The sequence below is a fragment of the Vulpes lagopus genome, chromosome 8, assembly GCF_018345385.1.
Source record: "Vulpes lagopus strain Blue_001 chromosome 8, ASM1834538v1, whole genome shotgun sequence".
NCBI lineage: Eukaryota > Metazoa > Chordata > Mammalia > Carnivora > Canidae > Vulpes > Vulpes lagopus.
The window spans coordinates 130,149,602-130,165,887 of record NC_054831.1 but is presented as its reverse complement, the minus strand read 5'-3'; the positions used below and the strand labels follow the sequence as shown (position 1 = coordinate 130,165,887).

At 59.9% G+C, this 16,286-nt stretch overlaps 1 protein-coding gene across 4 annotated transcripts in view; it reads left to right on the top strand.

Annotated features, from left to right (window-relative positions):
• Window positions 1-14,780, top strand: part of PADI1 (peptidyl arginine deiminase 1) — a 71,120-nt gene extending 56,340 nt beyond the window's left edge. For all 4 annotated transcript variants that reach the window (XM_041767995.1, XM_041767999.1, XM_041767998.1 and 1 more), the window contains 8 exons: window positions 497-620; window positions 1,019-1,126; window positions 2,433-2,584; window positions 6,388-6,532; window positions 7,400-7,493; window positions 9,062-9,141; window positions 9,939-10,064; window positions 12,715-14,780. In XM_041767995.1, coding sequence (XP_041623929.1) covers window positions 497-620; window positions 1,019-1,126; window positions 2,433-2,584; window positions 6,388-6,532; window positions 7,400-7,493; window positions 9,062-9,141; window positions 9,939-10,064; window positions 12,715-12,948 — 1,063 coding nt within the window. In that variant the 3' untranslated portion in view covers window positions 12,949-14,780. The remainder of the gene's footprint in view (window positions 1-496; window positions 621-1,018; window positions 1,127-2,432; window positions 2,585-6,387; window positions 6,533-7,399; window positions 7,494-9,061; window positions 9,142-9,938; window positions 10,065-12,714) is intronic.
• Window positions 14,781-16,286: the final 1,506 nt, after the last annotated feature.

Below are 16,286 nucleotides of genomic sequence, written 5' to 3'. Positions count from 1 at the left end.
GACTTGCTTGGCAAGGCCGCTTCGGGTCCCTGCGTCAGAGGTCAGACCAGTGGACAGGCCTGCAGCCGACCTGGAGCCTACGTCAGGAGGCAGGAAGGTGTGGAGACGTAGGCTTGCTGCGCAGGCGTTCAGAAGAGAAGTCTTTCTTTCCCTTTGCTCACTGACTGCACCCTGACCCCTGTGCGTAGGCCAAAGGAGCAGGGGTGGCCGGGGCTCCTTGTCCCTGCCCTGCCACCTTAACCCCGTCTGCGGGCCACCTTCTCCCTGGCTGCCCTACTGGCCGTGTGCCCGGCCTTCGGGCTCCACACACCTGGGCTTGCCCTTCCCCTTGCACCCACCCTGATAGATCTGGGGACGCGATCCGCATCTGCCTTCCTAGGGTAGGGGCTGTGTTTGAAACCCTATACCCAGGGACCACACGGGGCCGAGCATGGACGGGACCCAGGCCACCACGGTCAGAGGTCATTGTCACGTCCTCTCTCCCGGTGTCTTGCAGTGTGGTAGACTCTCACGGCCCAAATAAGAAATTTCTGGAAGACATGTCTGACCTAGCGTTGAAAGCCAACTGCAAGCTGGTCATCTGCCCTCAGGTTGAAAATCGAAATGACCGCTGGATCCAGGTGGGTGCTGGAGCAGTGGAGGTGGCCTGGGATGCCTGGGTCCCCCTTCACCCTGACTTTGGGAAATGGGGACTGCACAGGCTCTGAAGCATCCTTGGTCTCCTGATAGAAGCCAGGCCTCGGTTGGGATGGGGTGGCGAGGTGCAGGCAGCTTAGGGTAACGCCTGCCCACTGCCCACGTCACCCCAGTCTCTCCCGTTTCCCCCAAATGCTTGGGTTCCAGACAGAGTCGTCTCCCAGTTGGGGTCCTAGGAGGCCTCATCCACACCCCCGAGGCATGTACCCCCAGGTTTTAGGGGGCAGCTGGGGCCCCATCGTGGTCCAGGTCCGAGGGGATCACCCCATTAGGCAAATCACACTCTGGGACACCGCTGTGATCTCTTTTTCTCCCCTCCCAGGATGAGATGGAGTTTGGCTACACGGAGGCCCCTCACAAAGCCTTCCCAGTGGTCTTTGACTCCCCCCGAAACCGAGGTCTGAAGCATTTCCCTTATAAGCGGATCCTGGTATGTGGCAAAGGGCAGAGTGGGGGTCCCTTGGGTGGCTCCTCCTATAGCACCCTGCAATCGGCCTTCCCTGGTCCTGGTCTTTGTCCTTAGGGGGCAAAAGGGACACAAGTGGAGGGCGTGCAAATGACATGCAAATTATGTGAGCGTGACATGCAAATAACATGCAAATCCCCCCTGTTCCAGGAGGGGCAGGCCAGTAAAGTCCTCCTGGGGAGCCCTCCTCCCCCATGTGGGTGGGGGTCAGCAGGGGAGTTAGCTCTGGGGAGACCAAACTGCCTTTTGTGGGAGATGCACCGTTCGTGAGCTCTCACGACTGGCTTTCATGAGGGGGGGCCTCTTCCCAGGTAACAAGTGTTTTCTGAACACCTGCTGCTGCCAGGCCCCATGCTGCCTCTCACGCACAGGATGGGGACAGAGCCGCCCCGGCCACCGAGCTAGCGTGCGTTCCAGGCCCCCGGCCCTAGCTCTATAGGTCACCCCCCCAATCCTGAGCCCTGTGGATAGCTGCTGTTTTTGATCCCCTCTTTCCCCGAGGCCCGGAGAGGTTAAGTAACTCAGCCTGGGCCACGCAGCTTGTGGCACCGAGATGCAAAACCAAGGGACTGTCTCCGCAGCCTTCCCACTAGACGGCTCTGCCTGTTTACGGGCTCCCACACCCCCGGCACCAGCACGGTGCCCCTGTCCAAGTGGGGGCTGTGAGCGGGGAGTCCGGGAGCTCATGATGGGCACCCAGAGCGGGGCGCTGACCTCAGCCAGAGGGGCCAGGGCCGGGTCCCAGTGCAGGTGACAGCGAGCCCTGCGGGGTGACTCTGTATCAGCCAAGGGCCTGGCCCCAAGCCCAGGCTGGCCCTGGCCTGGATGTCCCCTGCTGGTCTCTGCCCTCATCGTTACTCCCTCCCTCCTCCCCCTGTTCTGTGCCTAACTTGCTGTTCTTTGCCTGCCTGGAAGCGGAGGCAGGATTTTCTGACCCTTTCTCCTCCTAACACGGGTGCTCAGAGCTGCGGCTGTTTCCGAGCGTGCAGCCTGGCGAGCACCTGCAGGGGCCGGTGAGCTGCGTGCTTGTCACCTCTCACTTCAAAGTAGTGTCTGGTTTCTGCTTGGACTTCTGCGTTGACCTATGAGTTCTCTAGAAGCAGCGTGTTGCCTGGTTTCCCAACAGTCGGGGATTTTTCGAGTTACCGTCCTGTTTCGGGCTTGGACTTTAATTGCACCCCCACCCCAGCCCCTACCCCACAGCTGTCACTTCCTGTCCTAACTGACCCCTCCTTCTGGGGTGGGGGGGGGCTTGCTGGTCCTCCCCTAGGGTCCCGACTTTGGATACGTAACCCGGGAGATCCTGTTCGCCGGCGCCTCCAGCCTTGACTCTTTCGGCAACCTGGACGTCAGCCCGCCGGTCACCGTGGGCGGCAAGGAGTACCCCCTGGGCCGCATCCTCATCGGCAGCAGCTTCCCCAAGTGAGAGGCCTGGCGGGAGGTGGGGGGCGCGTGGGGACCCCCCTACATACACCCTCCAGGTCTCCGGTCTGAGAAGCAGTCTTAATTCCCGTGAGCGGTCCTGCAGTCAAAGACTGAGACCTAGAATCTTAGATTTGAAAGCTTCTGGAATCTTTGGAGAAAACTCACAAACTAGTGACTCCCGGTCTCGGGCCTGCCTAGTATTCCATGAGCCTCATTAGTCACCCACTACGTATGTAGGGGGAGGCCTTACGTAAAACAGCCTGATTTCCAGTTTCTTCTGAAACATCGGACTTGCCAGATGGTGCAGAGGCAGGAGATGCACCCGGTGACCCGTCCCAGGAGGAGGTCAAAATAGCTGCTGTTCTAGCAGCAGCTGAAAGGGCTCGTAGGTCACTATGTGGCTACAGGCGAACGGCACGACACCAGGGCGGTGGAGGTGACTTGTGGGTCCCTCCCTGGACAGCTGTCATCAGGCAGGACACAGGGGATTTAGAGGTTAGTGCTTAGACAGGTGACAGTACCTGCTAAATCCCGCCGAACAGGCCCCCACCCTGCCTGCGGGCCGCCCGACAATGGGGTGCGTGGCGCGGGGATCCTGGGGGCACAGTTTGTTTCCTGCCTGGGGCGTCAGCCCACGCCAGGCACCAAAGGCCGCCTTCTCCTTCGGGTGTGGGTGGGCGTGGAAACCAGGTGAAACGTGAAGCCCTGACTGACACCCAGGGCGGCCAGGCAGTGACAGGAAGGCCACTCAGCCTTGAGCGGTGGCCCTGGTGGCCTCAGGGCTGCACCCAGGCGAGGCGGGGTCTCCTGGCACCGACACCAGGCACGTAGCTGGGTGGCCAAGCTGGGTAGAGCAAGAGGAATGCTCACCTTGCAGGTGACTCATGCTCAGACACCATCCGGGACCCGATCCGCTGCCCCAGAGGCGGAAGGACCTTGGGGCCTCTGCCGGGTGCTGGGTGGTCATCCCGCGCTCCAGAGGGGGACCCAGGAGGAAGGAGCGCAAGCTTCGGAGCATGCGTGGACTTGGATTTGAGTCCTACCTCTGCCACATGCGAGTCACCTGTTTTTGGGGTCTACCACCTAAGCAGGCCTGACGACAGTGCCTGGTATGCAGTGGGTGCTCAACAAACTCATTCGAAGCTATTACCCTCATGCCCAGGATGTGCCAGGCACGCTGGAGGACACGGGGGTATATTATATATTAGCGCACGACAGATATGTTATGAGATGAACATGTTATTTTATACCCCTGCCTCAGTTTCCTGCCTGTGAAATGGGTCTATTAAAAAAAATCTCTGTGCTAGCTGCATAATCAGCACGAGTGTGGGCGAAGAATTCATGATAACCGTCTTCTGAACGTGCAGGTATTGTTTACCTGGGCCCCGGCCGGGGGTCAGCCACGCAGCAGGTTGGAACTCATTGGACCACAGGTTATTAATCAGCTACTACTACGTACCGGGAACATAAGGATTTACCCGTCACCTCATTTAATTCTTGGAACAGCCCTATGAGGCTGGGACGATTCGTATTCCCATTTCACAGATGAGGAAGCTGAGGCTCGGAAAAGCGAAGGGAGTGCACTCATTCGTGCGTTTGTTCACTGATTGCGGAAATGTTTCCTGAGCTTTCCCACATGCCAGGTCTGTGGCCCTGGATGAAAGAAATGTTCTAGAAGCTACCGGGCTCAGAGCAGGGGCTGGGGATAGGGACGGGGTGGGGGACCTCCAGCGGCCCAGCCCACTGGCCGTTGTGTCGACACCAGGAACGAGGTCCTCGGTAAACGGAGGGGGTGAGGCTCGGAGAGTGACAGCCACCGCCCAGGGTCCCAGGGTCAGAATCCAGAGCTCCCTCGGCCCAGGCTCATGTAAAGGTAGCGCTCAGCCTGCCGCCCCGGGTGCCTGCCTCGACCTCTTCCTGACGTCAGCCGTGGGCAAACAGACACCCCACGTCCGTCCTCGCAGGGAGGAACAGACGGCGGGCGGGCCTAGTAGATGGGTCGGTGATGTCAGGTAAGGGAGGCCCTGCCGAGAAGCTGGCATGGAAACCGAGCCCCGAGAGAAACGAGGGCCTTAAAGATGTGGGTATTTGGGACGGAGAAGCGCCAAGGAGCGGAGGTGGGCCGTGCAAAGGCCCTGAGGTAGGAGTGTGCAGGACGTGAGAGGGGCCACAAGGAGACCTGCGGGCTGGAGTGGCGTGAGCCAGGAGGGGCACGGGGGGGGGGGTGGTCAGAGAGCTCGGCAGGGCCCGCTTCAGGTCATGACCTGCGCCTGGTATTTGTAGGGATGTCGGGGCCTCAGGCCAGCACCCCCTCCACCCTCTGCTCCTGTATCTTAGATCATCTTTAAGCAGGTCTGCCCCCTGGTGGTGACTCGGAGGGCAGGTCAGCCTCTGCTGGCTGGGGCCCCTGCCTCAACCTCCCCGAGTTCCCTGCTCAGGAGCGGGTTCTGGAGCCTCACTCTTCACCCTCTCAGTGTGTTTAAGGCGTCATTTTAACTCGCCGGCACTGCCTTCAAATAACAGGAATATAAGAGATGTGTTTGCCCGCAATCCCGTCCCCCAGATCAAGTCAATGTTGTCATTTGTCACTGCCCAGCGTCGAGTCTATGACATGATTGGGTGACAGGGACCAGGGACTGTCCCTCCCCCCAGCCCCCTGGGAGCTCACGTTCTGGTGTCTGACACCAGACAGCACACAAGGTGTCAAGCGTGCTAGCTAGCACCCCATACGGTAAAGAAACACAGAGCCGGGAAGGGGATTAAGGGATTGTAGCAATTTTCAAACGTCTCTTAGAGAAAGAGGGTGACATTTGAGTTCAACCTTGAAGGTGGAAGTGACCATGGGGAGACGGGGCGTGGGCAAGAATTCCTGGTACAGAGGACAGCATGTGCAAAGGCCCTGAGGCAGGGCTGTTCCCGGTATGGTCAAGGGGCAGCAGGAGAAGGTGCTGTCCCAGAGGAAGGTAGAGAGGGCCCAGAGTATACAAGACATCGTTCTGACTTTGGACAAGTCACCCCCTTGAACTTGCGGGGCCTTGGCTGCCCCATCTGTGAAATGGGGACATGGCCTAGCCCCAGGCAGTGTTGAAATCCCCACGCATGTGCAGGGAGCTTTCAGGTGACGTCTCCTCCCACAGCCCTGAGACCCCAGTTCCTGAGATCCCCTCCCTGTCCCCTCCCTCTGCTGGTCAAGGGCTCATTTCAGGAAGTGCCGAGGATCAGACAGGCGGTGTCGCACACAGATGACGGGGCAGGGGTTCTCTCACACGCGAATGAGCTCAGGGGCTTTGTGGAGCGACAGAGCCCGTATCCTCAGACGTGCCACGTTCTCAAAGACTGGGATGTGCGGGAGGTCGGGCCCGGGAACCCGCCACCCGCGTCTGACTCCCAGGGGGTGCAGGGCCCCACTTTGGGAGATGCTGGGCGGAGGGAGGAGCTGGGCGTCTTGGGTGCAGAGGCAGGCCCTCTGAGTCCCGGGACGTTGGGTGAGGGTCTGTTGTTCCCTTTAGCAAGCTGAGCTCGCTTGTTGGAGTCTCGAGTGGGAGGAGCGGCCAGGGCCTTCCCGGCCTCGGGGAGGATGCTTTGCAGCAGGAGGGGGCGGACTGTCTGGGATGATGCTCAGGATGCACAGTGAGCTCCTGGGAGCACCGGGCAGGGGGGCAGGAAGGGGGGACAAATGAAGACTCGTTCGGAGGGATGTCATGAAGCTCGGACAGGGGTGGGGGGCTCAGGACGTGCACCCGCGGGGAGCCAGCAGCCCGTCGGCCTGAGCTGACCCTGCTCTCTCCCTCCTGCCCCAGGTCCGGTGGGAGGCGAATGACCAAGGTGGTGCGGGACTTCCTGCAGGCCCAGCAGGTGCAGGCGCCCGTGGAGCTCTACTCCGACTGGCTGTCCGTGGGCCACGTGGACGAGTTCCTGAGCTTTGTGCCCACCTCTGACCAAAAGGTGCGTCCCCTCTCCTCCTGCCTGGGCCACCCCCGCCCCTACCCAGCCTGAGGGGATGGGAGAGGGCAAGGCGGCCTGGAACCAGCTCACCGCCTCTGTGCGTAGTGGGCTTAGAGCCAGGGCACCCTGGGAACCAGATGGTGTTAACCAGGGGGGGGGGGGGGCTTCCTGGAGGAGGTCAGAGCTCCTCAGGAGGGCACTGATGGGCTCCACTGCTCATACACTCGCTCTCACGTTGCTCTGATCAGAGTGTTTGCTCTGATCCAAACCTCTCAGCCTGGGCCCGGGAATGACAACGCTGATGATAATAATTCGTAACATGTAGGGAGCACCTATGATGTGCATGTCCTTTTATTTTATTTTATTTTATTTATTTTATTTTATTTTATTTATTTTATTTTTTGTTCATTTGCTTTAGTTCATTTAATCCTCTAACAGTTCCATATGATCATGATCCCCATTTCGGAGATGGAAAAACTGAGGCTCAGAAGGGCAATTACGGGTAGGGTCAGATTCAAAACCCAAGACAGAGGGCTCGGGACCAACAGCTTCATCACTCAGCTCCACCCCCTCGCAGAGTGGGGCCCAGGCCTCAGAGGGCAGGTGGCCCGGGAGGGGAGACCTCCCAGCGACCCCTGGCTGAGTTCCCTGGGAGACAAGGGCAGCCAGGCAAAAAGAATGGCTTGGACAAAGGCCTGGGCCATGAAGCAGCTTGGAGGATTAGGGGAATTGCGGAGAGGTCTTTGTGGCTGGTAGGTGGGACCCATGTGTGGTCTGGCCTCTGAACTCAGGCCCCTCCTGGGTTTGGGGTCTCCTGCGTCCAGGGGGATCCTGTCCACTGAACAGTCCTCCCTCCCTCTGTGCCAGGGCTTCCGGCTGCTCCTGGCGAGCCCCAGTGCTTGCCTCAAACTGTTCCAAGAGAAGAAAGACGAGGGGTACGGGGAGGCAGCCCAGTTTGATGGTGAGTGCCAATGACCCGGTCACCGTGGGGACCCCGCCCTCTGGGGGCCAGCCCTGGCCACCGGCCTGCCTTTCGTGGCTAGGCCTGTTAGCAGGCCCTTTGCCTTGTTCGTCAGCTCAGAGCCGGACCTCGCTGTTCTCCCGACATCCTCACCTGGGAGCTAAGGATGAGGGCCGTGGGGCTGCCCTCTACTGGGCCCGGCAGGGAAGCCAGGAAGTCAGTGGACTGGCCCAGGCACACTCAGGGGGTGGCCTCCTCCGCAAGACTGGGCGGCTCCTGGCCACACCCCAGGAGGGGCACCACCGGAAAGAGTGTGCACCCCGCTGATCTCGGACCCTCCCCCATCCCTTTCCCCAGAGGCTCCGAGAGGAGTGCTTGGCCCAGGACTTTCCCTGGGATGCGGGATGAGGGATGCGGATGCAGGATGTGGAATGTGGATGTGGGATGTCGGACGTAGATGTCAGATGTGGATGCGTGATGTGGATGTGGGATGCGGGATGAGGGATGTGGATGTGGGATGTGGATAAGGATGCAGGATGTGGATGTGGATGCGAGATGTGGGATGCGGGATGCGGATATAGGATGTGGGACGCGGATGTGGGATATGGGATGCGGAAGCGGGATGTGGATGTGGATGTGGATGCAGGATGCGGGATGTGGGATGCAGATGCAGGATGTGGAATGTGGATGTGGGATGTCAGACGCAGATGTCAGATGTGGATGCGTGATGTGGATGTGGGATGCAGGATGTGGGATGCAGATGCAGATGCAGGATGTGGGACGCGGATGTGGGATATGGGATGTGAGATGTGGGATGCAGATGCATGATGCGGGATGCGAGATGTGGGATATGGGATGTGGATGCGGAATGCGGGATGCAGATGCAGGATGTGGGAGGCAAATGCAGGATGCGGATGCGGGATGCAGATGCAGGATGTGAGAGGCGGATGCAGGATGCGGATGCGGGATGCAGGATGCACAGGGCTCTGGGCTCAAGAGTGGGAGAGGCGAGAAGCCAGGTGGGTGGGCAGAGCCCCGCTGCGGACCTGCCTCTGGGAGCTGACAGATGGTCCAAGGGCCTGACTGGCCCCCTTGCGCAACCCCCATCCCCCCACGGATCACATCACTCTCACCTGGAAGGGATGTGGCAGTGCTTCAGGACCTGGGTTCGAGTCCTGGTCTTGCCGCTAGTGGCTGCGAGATCAAGATTGCATTCGAAACCGCTCAGTGCCTCAGTTTCCTCTTCCCTGAATTGGGGGTGATAATGAACCCACCTAGCCTCGTTTTGAAGATTAATCATAACCTTAGTGGGGTGCCAGAGAGTGGTGGGAGGTCAGTGACGGTAGCTGTGCTGTAATCACGTAGTACCGAGCCACGACCCCCTGCCCGAGGAGCTCCTGCACTTGCAGCCAGAGCCCGGGGCAGGGTCCCCAAGCTTTCTCCGTCCTAGCTTCAGCCCCCGGCCCTGAGGCGGGAGAACAATCCTGGCCCAGGTGCTGTGGCCCCAGGCCCGAGATGGCCCTGGGCAGTCCACCCTGAGCCCCTGTCCTGCCTTCTTTCTCTCGCAGGGTTAAGGCACAAGGTGAACAGAAGCATTAATGAGATGCTGGCGGACCGTCGCCTCAGGAGCGACAGTCTCTATGTACAGGTGAGGCGGCCCTGCCGCTAGCTCTTGAGGGTCCCCACACCTCCCAGCAGAAGCTGCCCCAGGAACTGCTGGGGCGGGGGTCAGGGGCTCAGCCCCAGGGCCTCTGACTGTCCTGTGGGTAGGCTAGGGCCTCTGCCGCAGGGAACCCCCAGTCTGATGGAGGAGACAGCAGGGGTCTCAGGGAGCGCCCAGTCTGATGAGGGAGATCTAGGTCTACTGGGGCGGGGGGGGGGGGGGAGTGATGAGTTTCCGGGGAAGCAGAGTGAGATGGGAGAGATGTGGTGGAGAAATGGGGCCCCGTGGGGGGAGTGGTGGGGTGGGTAGGAGTTAAGGGGACCTGGCCAGGGGACACCAGGCGGGAGGGGGTCTCTGGAAGGGGCAGGGCTGGAGCCGGCCACATGCAAGGTGCAGGCCGGGTGCAGAGCTGGAGCTCGGAAACGGAGGAGGCCCTTCGCTTCTCCTGAGTGGAGCCTGGCCCTCTCCCAAACTGCCGACATGGACAGGGGTACGCGCCACGCCGTGGCCGGGGCAGTGTGGTGTAGCAGCAAGCGCCTTTTGGAACCAGAAACTGTCAGGATCCAAATCCCAGCTCTGCTGCCTCCTAGCTCTCTGCCCTCGGGCGGATCACTTGTGACTCAGTTTCCCCATCTGGGAGTGGCACACAGCTATTGGGAGGACGGATGGAGAGTGCCGGGGTGCCGGGCGCTCTGTGTGGGGCCTGGCACGCAGTGGGCGTCCAGCCAGCTTTAGAGGCCCCCTGGCTCCCCGGGTGCGCCCCCTCTCTCCCCCTCCCCCAGAAATGCATCGACTGGAACCGGGAGGTGCTGAAGCGGGAGCTGGGCCTGAGCGAGCGGGACATCGTGGACATCCCCCAGCTCTTCTCCCTGAAGGGCTCCTATGCAGAAGCCTTCTTCCCTGACATGGTGAGAGCGCAGAAGGAGGTCGTGGCCTGTCCCTGGGGCCCGGCAGGGTCCGGAGAGGTGTCAGTAGGGGTTCCAGGGGACAAGCGCCTCCTGCCCCACGCAGACGGGCACAGAGGCTGGGGCGGGCCTGGTGGACCTCTCCCGCGTGTGTTTGGTTTCTGTGCAGGTATAGAGCATCTCCATCGGTGGCTCTCAACCGGGCGATTTTGCCCCCTCGAGGGCATCTTATTGCCACAGGGAGGGGCGTGCTGCTGGCATCTAGTGGGTGCAGGCCAGGGATGCTGCTAAACCTCCTTCGGTGCCAACGGCAGCCCCACAACTTAGGCCTCTTTTCCCTCCCAAGTGGAAAAAAGAAGCGTGTTTTGGTTTCGGTGTTTTCAGGCTTCCAACTGTGGGCCTCAGCTGCGTGCTCTTCCCCGCACCCCGGCCCCCTGCCAGCTGCTCCGCAGTGCGGCTCCCGGGGCGGGCAGGCCGGCGCAGGGTGGCGGCTTCCCTGGCTGTCATTAAGTCGGGCCGCTGACAAGCAGATGCACAGATGTGATCTCACTGGGGTGGCCTCTGGGAGGGGCCGGGCGATGCTATCTGCCCTGCACTAGCTAAACCATTAACACCTTGGGAAAGGATGTCAGGGTGGTGGCAGCTCGTGGAGTGGCTCCCCAGGATGGGAGACCTTCCCTCGTCAGCCTGGGCCCTTTCATCCCTGTCACTGGACAAGCCGAAGGGTGGGGGTGCGTCCTGACTGGAGGCACGTATCCCGGGTGGGGTTTCCCTGCCAGGATTTGCACTCACTCCTGATTCCTCACTGTGGGGTCCTGGTAGAGACCTCCAAGGCAGGGCTTCATCACCTTGGCTCTGCTGATGCCTGGGCCCGAATCCTTTGCTGAGGGGCTGTCCTGTGCATCATGGGATGGCTGAGTGTCCCTGTCCCCTGCCCACTACATGTCATTAGCAGCCCCCTCATTGTGAACACCCAGATGTCCTAGGGACAAAATCACCCTGGCTGGGAGCTGCTGCTCGAGGGCGGTGCTGTCTCTTAGAAGTGTCTCGGATGATGGAAACGTTCTGTGTCTGCACAGTAAGACACGGGAGCCCCCAAACCGCATGTGGCTACTGAGCACTTAAAATGTGGCTAGTGTGGCTAGGAATGAAATTTATACTTTTATTTCATTTAAATTTCAACCGCTGCATGTGGCCAGTGGCTGCCCTACTGGTCAGGGAAGGACTAAGGGGCATCCAGGCTCTGGTTCCGGCTGAAGGTCAGGGGAGGGCCTGGGCCAGAGCCCATGACCTTGGCCAGCCCTCTCTGGGCTGTGGCCTTGCCCACACCAGCTGGGAGCCCCCACCCCAACACGAACCCCTCTGCGGGGATCTCTGAGCTTCGGTCCAGACCCCGCTAAAGGATCCCAGTACGTCCTCAGGGAAGAGCCCATGGGGGACACTCGCTTAACCCCCTCATTTGTTAGATGGGGAGACAGGCCCTCCGAGGAGGGTGCTTGCCTGGCCTGAGGTCACTCAGCACATGAGGAGCCTCCCATCTCCTGAGTTCTCATCTAGGAAGAAGCAGACCTGGGCTGGCTCCCCTCCTGGCCTTTTGTGCCTCTACATGTCCCACTTCACTCAGCACATCCCAGCCCATCAGGGGGCACGTGGGTAGCTCAGGGCCAAGGCCCCGGCACTGACCCCAGAGGATCCTCCAGCTTCGTGACGGCCCTGCAGGGCAGAACTGACGGTGACAGGGCCACGGCATGGAGAATGTGAGAGCGCAGAGTCTAGGGCAGCCCACCCCGTGCTGAGATGACCCAGCACTACCCTCCAGACAGCAGGTCCAGAGGGTCCCCTTTGAACTCCAAGCACAGCTCCTCTGGCCATCAATGTAGGGCCAAGGTCTCCTCTGAGACACTTCCATACCCTGCCCTGGGGAGACCTCCCCTCCGCAGGGTTAGGGCCCTCAGCCAGGGAAGCAGGAGGTGCCCCCAAGGGCTCCTAGCCCCTCGCCCCAACTCCTCAGCTCCCCCAGGCAGCTGCAGTGCTATACGTTGGTGGAGTATAAAGAGTGTGAGTTTGGGCATGAGTTAGACCCACGTCGAATTTTAATCTCTCCGTTCTCTGATTGTGTGGCCTGGATTATGTTACTAACCTTCCCCAGCCACTGACTCAGAGGGAGGAGTGGGGTTTAGTGATGATGTATCTGGCACACAGGAGATGTTCAGTAAACCATAACACTTATCAGGGCTTCCCGGGAAAGGTGAGCAAGCTGTGCACTGCACAAGGGCTCCACGCCTGTAAGGACGTGCACGCCGTAGACCTCGTAGGTATTTGTTGTCTGAAGTTTGTGGCAGATGATGGTAAAATTTTGTTCTAACTAAGTTGTTGGAAAATTGACCATTTTCTGATAGATGGAAGAAAGTATTGGAGGAACACTTTCATTCCTATAAAGCTGCCATGGGTGTTCCCGGCAGCCCCACCTGGTATGAATCCTCTCTTCCAACCACGAATCCGTTTCTTCTCTCCATAGACCCTAGTTTTGGAGCAAGTGCCCATCCTGGTGGCCCAGGGATGCCGATGAGGATGGGCCAGGCCTGGGGATGGGTCCCCCATGTGTAGAGCATCCCCAGCCAGCAGGGCTCCCCTCTCGCCTTCTCTTCTGCAGGTCAACATGGTGGTCTTGGGCAAGTACCTGGGCATCCCCAAGCCCTTCGGGCCCATCATCAACGGCCAGTGCTGCCTGGAGGAGAAGGTGCGGTCCCTGCTGGAGCCGCTGGGCCTCCACTGTATCTTCATTGACGACTATTTGTTCTACCACGAGCTGCTGGGGGAGATCCACTGCGGCACCAACGTGCGCCGGCGGCCTTTCTCCTTCAAGTGGTGGCACATGGTGCCCTGAGCCCGCCTCCACCTGCCATCCTCTGTGCCCACCTGCCAGGGAACCCCGCCAGGGTGAGGGCGAGGAGCCTCCACCCAGCCTCCATCCTCTCAGGGGAGCCTCGGGTGCATCTTCCCGGGTCCTGGACACGTGCTGGCCACCGCAGGCCCCGGGGTACGGCCACAGACACCATGCACCCTCATCCCTCGAGTGGCCGCCCCAGCCCAAGGACTGTCCTCATTCTTCCCTCCCTCTTCCTGATCCGAGGTTCTGGAAAAGAGCAACCGCCTTAACATATTCAAGGACGGCCGTGCGTGGTCATGGTCGTGCTGGGTCCTTGCCCCTCTGTGCTGATATTCCTTTCGTGTCTGCACCAGGAATGGGGCCCAGAGGGCCTGAGCTCGGGGGTGGGGGCCTGGGTCCAGGGCACCTGTGGTTCTTGTCAGAGCAGGAGCAGAGAGGTGGGGCACCCCCTTTTCTCTCCCAGCTGTCGCCGCCACGCAGGGGACCCTCAAGCTGTGACCTCCTGGCACCCCTCAGCCGTATTTATAGAGGCCAATAAGCACAGGAAGGCCGAGCATCTGAGGGCCTGTCCTAAAAAGAAAAGGCAACAAAACCCCTTTAATGCCTGACTCCAGCCTCAGAAGGGTGCTTGTTACCTGTGTAGGAAGCCTTTAATTACCAGTGCTGGCAGCTTCCGGCCCCCAAACGCTGTGAGGCCAGAGAGAGGCCTCTGGGGGCCACCCAGAGGAAGGCTGGCAGGCGGGAGGCCAGGGTGGCGGACAAGCCTCGGAGCCTGGCCTCTGTGTCCCAGGTGTCCTCGCTTCGGGTTTTGCACCCTGAATGTGAAGGGGGGCTGGTGGTTCCAGATGTCACAGGGGGCAAGGGCCCAGAGGTTAGGAGAGGGTGGGGGGGCCATTAGGTTATCTCTGAAGGTGGGGTTTAATTTCCTTTAATTGTCTTTAATTATTCCCCTTGGTCCCGCTGGCAGTGGGAGGAACGGCTTGCCCAGTCCCTCTTGGCAGCCCCGAGACCCTGCGCGTCACCTGGGTTTCCCTATAGAGTGACCCCCCTCCTCCGGCAGGCCTGTGTCCCCTCCCAGAGAGGGGAAGAGAGCTGCTACCAGGGTGCGGGGTGGCTAAGAGCCTGGCCCCGGGTGAGGTCACCAGGATGTGTACAGGCAGGTAGGCTCGGCCGGTGCCAGGCGAGAGGTATCCTTCTCCAGCCCCAGGCAGGCATGGGCACAAAGGACCCAGCCTGCCCCCTCCCACCATTGCCTCTGGGGCCATCCTGGTGGCTCTCGGCCCCTGGCCTCCACCACTGGGGCTTTCCAGGAGCCCCTGGTAAGACTGGGGCCGGGCCAGCCAGCCCCTGTTAAACTCTGTGAGCCACGGACTACTTAGCAATCAGAAACTTCCATGGAAACCCAAGATCTGAAGCGGATAAAATCAGGACTGCTATGGTTTAAGGCGGTGGGGGTGCTGTACTGGGTCTTCCCCTTCCAGAAGACTCTGGGGACCCCACTCACAAGCCCCTGGTCTAACTTTTGCACTTTCTGCTCATAACCATGACCCAGCCTAGACTGAGCCAAGGAGAGAAGGGAGCTCTTCGGGGGCCAAGGGCCTGCAGCCAGGGTTGAGGTTCTCCAGGGAAAGGCTGTGGGTGGAAGGGCAGGGGCATTGCAGAGTGATAGGGAGGGTGGGGAGCAGGCCTTCTAGAGCTGCCCTGGGCATGGGAAGCTCTGGAATTGCTGCTAGAGTTGTCGGAGGGCCCTAAAGTCCCCTCTGAGAATGTTCCGGATGACTGATCACCTCCTACTTGATTAATAAAAATGTCAACATGCATTTCTTCAAGTGGCTGCCTCCTTAGTGTCTGTTTGTTGGGCTGTAGGGAGGAGGGGAGGAGCGAGGGGGGCCCTCCTTCCAGTTCTCCCCACCGTGCCCCAGCTCCCTGGCTCAACTTCCGCTGGCCACGGGCAGTTCCTACCTGGCTGGGAGAGCCCCAGGGCCAGTCAGTGCCAGGCAGGCAGGCAGGCAGGCTGATTCAGCAGGATGGCTGGCACAGGCCCATCGCTCTGAGGCCAAGTGCCCGGCCGAGATGGATATCAGGGGAGGGGTGGGGCCTGCCTCTTCTTTCCCTAGGCTATCTCTTCCATCTCTCAGAGCCAAGGCAGGCTGGGCCCTACTGGCAGAGGCAGGAGATCCTCCAGTGGGACTGGTGCCCAGGGCCGAAGGCCACTAGGATTCCCTTTCATTCCTGCCTCTAAAGCTTGCAGGTTACCCAGCCTCAGTGGTCTGATTTCAGGGACCTGGAAATATCATCCCCTCTCATCCTACACACTGGCTGCTGCCTCAGATTCTATCCTCTGACACTCACTCACTTTATTTTGCCTTTTGTTATGGACTAAAAGGCAAAAAGCTGCTGCCCATCAGTCATCGACACTTTAGTCTGAACGAACCACAGATGTGTTTCTAAAACCTGGTATTAACAGGGGCGAGGCGAAGGCTTGGGTCTATCTCTGAAGGGAGATACAGGGCTCTAAGGTGGAAGCTGGTCCTGCCCCCAGCACTGTGGGCCAGTCCCCCGGAGGAAGCCCCCACTTTCTGCAGCAATTCCCCACCTGTGCTCATAAGCGGGTAGGGAGACTGTTTGGGGGCTTCCTCCTGAGTCCAGATCTGAGTCTGCCATCAAGCCATTTTCTAGCCAAAGTAAAGCTGTCATTGAATTCAGCAGCCCAGCATCTCTCCTGGGAACACCCTTCCCAGACTCTGGGATAGAAGAGCACCATTCTTAGAGTCCTGCTGAAGATCCTTGAGCTGCTGGGCGTGCACCCACTGGGGACACTGGGAAGCAGGTCCTCATCCCTACCCTGCCTCAGACTGGCAGCATCGCCAGAGAGAAGGGAGGAAGCTTCTATTCAGCACCTTTGGAGCTTGGCTGGGTAGGGTGTGTCCCCGCCATTATCTCTGCCGGGCTGGTGATTAGCCACATTTTCTACAGATGAGGAAACCGAGGCTCAGAGAGAGGGAACCTACCACCCAAGGCCACGTAGCTGATGCATGGTGGAGTCGGGGTCCCCAAGACCCCTCTCCTGAGAGCCCTTGCTCCTGCTGCTTCAGGTGGCCAAATGCCTCCTCTGGCCTCAGTTTCCCCCCCTCACAAGTGAGCCTTCCTGCTCCGACATTCTAAGTTCTTCCTGGTCAGAGAGGGCCACCACCCCTTCCACGGGCTTTTGCCATGTGGTCAGAGTGACAACGCCAGTAATAGAACGAGGCCGGCTCCACACTAGAGCTCTGCCCACGTGGGCCCATGTGAGCCCTGCAACAGCGTTTTCAGAGGCGGCAGGTGAGGCACAGAGC